Source organism: Arachis hypogaea, chromosome 8 (genome assembly GCF_003086295.3).
Source record: "Arachis hypogaea cultivar Tifrunner chromosome 8, arahy.Tifrunner.gnm2.J5K5, whole genome shotgun sequence".
In the NCBI taxonomy this organism is placed as follows: Eukaryota; Viridiplantae; Streptophyta; class Magnoliopsida; order Fabales; family Fabaceae; genus Arachis; species Arachis hypogaea.
The window spans coordinates 3,205,701-3,211,700 of record NC_092043.1 but is presented as its reverse complement, the minus strand read 5'-3'; the positions used below and the strand labels follow the sequence as shown (position 1 = coordinate 3,211,700).

At 32.6% G+C, this 6,000-nt stretch overlaps 1 protein-coding gene across 1 annotated transcript; it reads left to right on the top strand.

Annotated features, from left to right (window-relative positions):
• The first annotated feature begins 471 nt into the window (after positions 1-471).
• On the top strand, positions 472-4,763 carry LOC112705683 (enoyl-CoA hydratase 2, peroxisomal). The gene is made up of 12 exons (XM_025756590.3): positions 472-797; positions 1,002-1,100; positions 1,299-1,321; positions 1,440-1,545; positions 1,664-1,734; positions 1,957-2,029; positions 2,625-2,664; positions 2,828-2,900; positions 2,970-3,120; positions 3,896-3,966; positions 4,083-4,256; positions 4,562-4,763. Exons 2-12 carry the CDS (start codon positions 1,044-1,046, stop codon positions 4,647-4,649), a joined length of 927 nt encoding a protein of 308 aa, XP_025612375.1. The 5' UTR covers positions 472-797; positions 1,002-1,043; the 3' UTR covers positions 4,650-4,763.
• The last annotated feature ends 1,237 nt before the right edge of the window (positions 4,764-6,000 follow it).

Sequence of the window (6,000 nt, the reverse complement as noted above, 5' to 3'; positions counted from 1 at the left end):
GAGTTCTGATCCTGAATCGAGAGACTTGCAAATTCTCTTATAAGGTTAACTGCGATTTGTTTTTTCTGTTTATGTATGTCTCCCTGTGCAGCATTGGGTTGATTTGGATTGTTATTTTCTTTTTGATCCTCCACTCTCCTACTGAATTGATCTGCCCTCAGCCATCCTCCCCATTCCGCTTCTTCTTCTCCATCCTGAGCAATTCGATTTCATCCTTGAAGAAAAATTAAAATTTGTTACCTCTGTGATCTAAAATTCAGAAGTCTTCTAATTGTCTCCATAGTCTATATTGTGTTTAGAGCGGCCTCCAATGTATCTGTACTGAATGATCTGTCCGCCAGTAATTTTTCAATCAAATTTTTGGTACATAAATAAAATTTTTTTTTAATATTCTCATCTACAAAAGTTATGATCTGATCCTTCTCTAATTTAATCTGTTTTTTACCCGTTTTCTGTGAAGCAGCAAAAACTGCTATTGTATTATCGTTGATACTCTAAAAATTTTGACTAATAAAATAAATATTTTCCGTAAATCACAGCAGAACTTGAAAAACCCTTACAAAAGGGCAGTCATGTACTCATGTGTGATCGTTCTTTTTTGTAATTTTTCATTGCCCGCTTATTAACTTGAGCATGCAGTGTCGTATGTACATAAGAAACCCTTGTTAGAGTCACTTTCAGTTTGAATAAAAAACTCGCTCATATTTTTGAGCGCCAGCTTTGGAGGGACCTTCGCCCATAACCTTATCTATATATTCTATAATCTTCGACCAAATCTCAGAGGGCACTTCATCATAGTAAGTAGTACCAATCCACTCTCTCTTCTCACTACTCTAATCTAGATCTGAATTGAATCTGCTTTCGTTTCCGTCTTCATTCATCCACACACACAATAGCACTAGTATTTGTTAGCTCAATTATCGTTTTCATTTACGTAGAAAATCAACTCCGGTTTGAACTTAGCTCTGTTTTTGTTCTTTAATTCGCGTGATCTTTTTCAGTTTCACCCACCGGCGAAGTTGATTTTTCTAGTTCCACAGTAAATGGCGGTTTCTTCCGAATTCGATCCTTCGCTTGCGCTTTCTCACAAGTTCCCCGATGTATCTTTCTTTTTCCTTCTTCTTCTTCTCTTGCACCATCGATGTTTGTATATGTCTTATTTACAAAAAAAAGGACGATAACTTGTGTTTTGGAATATTCGAGATGCAGGATGTATTATATTTGATTTTAATTTAAATAATCGGTTTTCCTTTTCCCTTATTCGATTTCTAAGCTTGTGCATTTTGTTTTAACTGCAGACTTCGCACTCTTATACCGAAAGGTGAGCCAAAACTATTAACTATTGAATCAATTTGATGTTGCGAGTGTTCAATTCAATTCAATTTGACACAGAAAGTTAAGGATCGAGGATGCCTAAATTTGAATTCAATGTTGCACAGAGATGCAGCGCTTTATGCATTAGGCGTTGGAGCTTGTGCCTGGGATGCTGTGGATTCAGATGAGCTTAAATATGTTTATCATGAAAACGGACAGGAGTTTATTAAGGTATTCCTGGTGGCGCATGCAGAGATATTACTAAGAATTCGTTTCTATAGTTTACAATTCATATTGTAAAATTTGAAACTATTCTGATTTGTGCTTCGTCTTTTTCTCTTCTTAATAGGTCTTACCTACATTTGCTGCTCTATTTACATTTAATTCCATGCCGAATGGTTTTGTTATCCCTGGCTTGGAGTGAGTGATGCCTCATTAATTTCAATCCGTCTCTACTTATACTTCATGTATCATGTATTGTTACTTTAAGGGCACTTGAAGCCATCTAGTTGAAATGTTGAATGCATATAGTTTTCATGACATTTATTTTTAGTAATGAACTCGTCTTCTATCATGTTGATTCTTGATCTTTGGCTTTCTTCCTTTTGATAGTTAACTGAAAATAAAACTTTCTGTATACAGATATGATCCACGCCTTCTGCTGCATGGACAACAATACATAGAGTTGTACAAACCATTACCTTCCAACTGTCATGTAAGGTTTTCTATGAGAATTTCGCATACTAGCCATCTAATTAAATTTGTTTAACTGTTGGTTCCTTGTTCCAAATTTGGCTTGAGACCAGTTGTTTCTTTGACACATGTAAATTTCAGGAATATGGTGCTTATGGTAGATATGAATGAATGATATGCAATTAGATCTTAGGGTATGCCATGTTTAGAAAATGAGATATCTTCTATTGAATTCAAGTATTTGACTTATCCTTTTGATACCTACGTGGAATAGCTATAACATTGCACCATATCATTTTAACTCACCATGTGACTAACACAGAACAATTTACTTGAGAAGCATGAATTGTTGATTTTGGTTTTATTTAACTTGAGGATAGAAAAATCTGACATGCTTTTATGAAGAATGAGTTTGACTTGATTAAATATAATATCGGTATAATTTTTGTCTGATTGATTTGAACATTGGTCCCTCTATTGTCACGGAAGAACCTGTAAAATTATTATAGTATGAAGTTTTGCATCAGCTATGAGCATATGAATATTAATTTATGATTGTGATGATTTTCTTAACTCTTCTTTTTATACAGGCTCATGATTTGTTATTGTTGTTACAGGTAAACCATAAAGTCTGTCTTGCAGGATTACATGATAAAGGTTAACTTGCAAGTCTTCCTAAATGATCTTCCGTGCATGTTTGCTGTTCAGTTTCATTTACACAATTTTGTTTGTACAATATTTAACTTATGTATGAAATTTGAATATTTTATTCTTTTATCATCTATATGTGCTTCTTAGAGATGGGTTCTCATTGAATCAGCTAAAGCGGCAATTTTGGAGTTTGAAACAAAAAGTTATGAGAAAGAGTCAGGTGACTTACTAAGCGTGAACAGGTAATAATTAAAACACTCCTTTATATTATGATTTGTTACTCTCATGCTAAACTAACAACTTGCTTGCAGGACAACTGTGTATCTGCGTGGTGCTGGTGGCTTCTCAAAGTCATCTAAACCATTTTCTTACACAAACTACCCTCGCAACCAGGTTCCAACTGTGAAAATTCCTGAAAATAAACCTTTTTCGGTGTTTGAGGATCGTACTCAACCATCTCAGGCATGTATACTATTCGATATGAGAAGAGTTAGGGTTCTTGAACCACACTGTGTTTGAAAGTGCTATTTATCTATGATGTTCCAAAATCCTTAATCTCTCACTCTGACCTAAAGAAAAAGCTATTCCTTATGGTTTGGAGTGAATTGAGGACCTGCAATATGCTTAGGTGCTTCAGTTTTATATCTGATACAACTTCAAAAGAAGCCAGGCTTAGACACCAATCACTTCAGCAAAGCAATACATTGACCAATTGGTTGAGCACTCGAGCTTGTGAAACAATGTGAAATATATTAAACGGTCCAACTTTTACTGACTTTTGGAAAACGAAGGTCTTTTTCTCAATGTAGTTATTATTTAAAAAAAGAAAAAAGAAACAAAAGGATCGGTGTTTCATGAAGTAATTGGTTTACCTTCCCCCTTTTCCTCTCCTATTTTCTTTTGGTTATGGTAATTTTTTCTCACTTCAGTATATCATTTTTATATTAAGCATCTAAGAAGGAAAGTGAATGAGTACAAGAAATCATTCTTATTTGGCCTTTTGCCTTTTATTAAATAGTTAAATATACTTTACAACTCTTTGGTTACTATTGATGAATACTATTCTAGCAGGCGTCGACAATAATTCCTGTTGTTATTATGCTTGTCAACGATTCTGATACTTTTACCCCTGTATTTGCTCTACATATACTAACTGTTAAGTGATCTTTACAGTTTATTTTGTCTGAGAAATATATCCTTCCACATTAATTTCTAATTTCTGAATCCCTTTTGACAGGCATTGGTATATAGGCTATCCGGTGACTACAACCCTCTGCATTCAGATCCAATGATTGCAAAGGTTGCTGGGTTAGTACTCGCTCCTGGCTCCTGCATGCCATCATTTGCTGCATGTCTTTATCCATATTGTCATTTTTATTCAATTATTTGGTTAATCTAATTTGTTCTATAATTCATTGCCGAAGATTCTCGCAGCCGATATTGCATGGTTTATGCACATTAGGATTTGCAGTTAGAGCAATCATAAAATGCATATGCAAAGGGGATCAAGACAAAATAAAAAGCATATCAGGCCGTTTTCTCCTCCATGTCTATCCCGGTGAAACTCTAGTTACTGAGATGTGGCTTGAAGGCTCGGGGTAAGTCACTTCTGCAACATTTATAGGGAATCAGGGACAGTATCCTTTACTGGCTACCTGGAACATAGTTTTCCGCCCGCAGGCTACACCATTAATTGATCAACAATGCCACAAAATTAGAACGACATGACTCTGACTGATCGTAGCGCTGGTTTATTTGAAATAGCTCACTTATACATAAAAGATCATTGCACATGGCCTCAATGCCTACTCATTATGCTGACAATCAATTTCTAACAAAATAAGTCTGGATGTATAACTTTTGCGTTGGTGAAATTCTGATGATTAAAAGTGGAAAATTGCAGGGTTATATATCGGACCTTGGTGAAAGAGCGAAAGCGCACAGTCCTTTCTGGCTACGTTGAACTGCGTGGATTGACATCGTCACTGTAAGAAATTTAATTACGTGTAGCTACATATTCAATAATAGGCCAATTTAAGAGATTTCAATTGTAATAAAATGCATCTGATAGCATATATAATAATCATCATGTACATTGATAACAACTGTATATCTTAAGATTTAAGGATCAAGCTCTTTTAAAAAAAAAATTAAAAAAAAAATTAATTAAGTGATAAAGTGGAGAATTAATCATGCTTAAATTAAGATAGTGAAGTTTACATATAATGGAAGTTACAAATTCAAGTAATTCACTCAATTTATATGTATCAAAAACCAACTCAAACCTTCGCCGATTACTATGTGTAAATAAAATCAGACCGATTAATTTATTAAAATTGGATCAGTTAGACATTTTTATATCAATTTAGATTGCATTTCGACTTTGAACTCTATTAACCATTACCGAGTCCGATTAAACGGGACTTATATCATGTTCTAATGGTTAGTTATAATATTAACTGTAACGTGTTTAAGAAGTTAATTAATATATTCGATTCTTATAATAAAGAGTAATACTATGCATACAAATTTTTTTATCAATCAAATTTAACTAAGTTACTTTACCATCAACAAAAATCATTCTCATCACTTTCACTTACCTATCGTTCAACTTTGGTTCAAAACAAACTTGTACATCTAGTATTTTTCTATAATAAATTAAAAAAAAATCTTAGGACCATTAACCCATCTGACACTTCAGTAGTAGTAATTCAAGTATGACAACAAAATTTTAATTTTTACATGGAAATGAAATAAGAATAATAGTCTAAGTGTTTTTTTTTTTTCAGAAAAGTTGTGTTAGATATTATTTTTAACTAATTTTAATTATTGAATCAGACTTAACCATTATTTCAGTTATTCCATGCATATAAATAATATGATATGAAGGCTAATTTATCAATAAAATAAAAATTTAAAAACTGATTTGATAATTAAATTTTGTTAAAGACCTTACTTAACAAAAGAATTCTTTAAAATTAATTTGGAGTATTACTTTAATAATAAACAATAAAGAATCACCTTTAAAAAAATAAAATAAAATAAAATAAAAGAGGGATTACTTGGATTCGGATTTAAACACCCGGACTGATTACACCACCAGTATTGATGTATTTTCATGTGGGCAAATTAAAAGTACGAAGTTAACAATAAAGTCCATGTTATTTTTATTGTTAACAGCATAAATAAATGTTATTTAAGTCCTAGTTTTTAACATATTTTTTAAAAACACGCTCTAATGAGTTAGAAAAAATGCAAGACTTTTCCATAAGAATGATGTTAGATAACTAATTCAGTCAATATCAACCATTTTTTAAAATTATTTTATTTATTTTAGATTAT

What these genes read in the sequence shown, in the direction of transcription:
- LOC112705683 (XM_025756590.3), top strand. Translation starts at nt 1,044, where the DNA reads ATGGCGGTTTCTTCCGAATTCGATCCTTCGCTTGCGCTTTCTCACAAG. An exon ending in TGCAGGATTACATGATAAAG is followed by an intron (nt 2,665 to 2,827) that starts GTTAACTTGCAA and finishes TCATTGAATCAG; the next exon opens with CTAAAGCGGCAATTTTGGAG. An exon ending in ATCGTACTCAACCATCTCAG is followed by an intron (nt 3,121 to 3,895) that starts GCATGTATACTA and finishes CCCTTTTGACAG; the next exon opens with GCATTGGTATATAGGCTATC.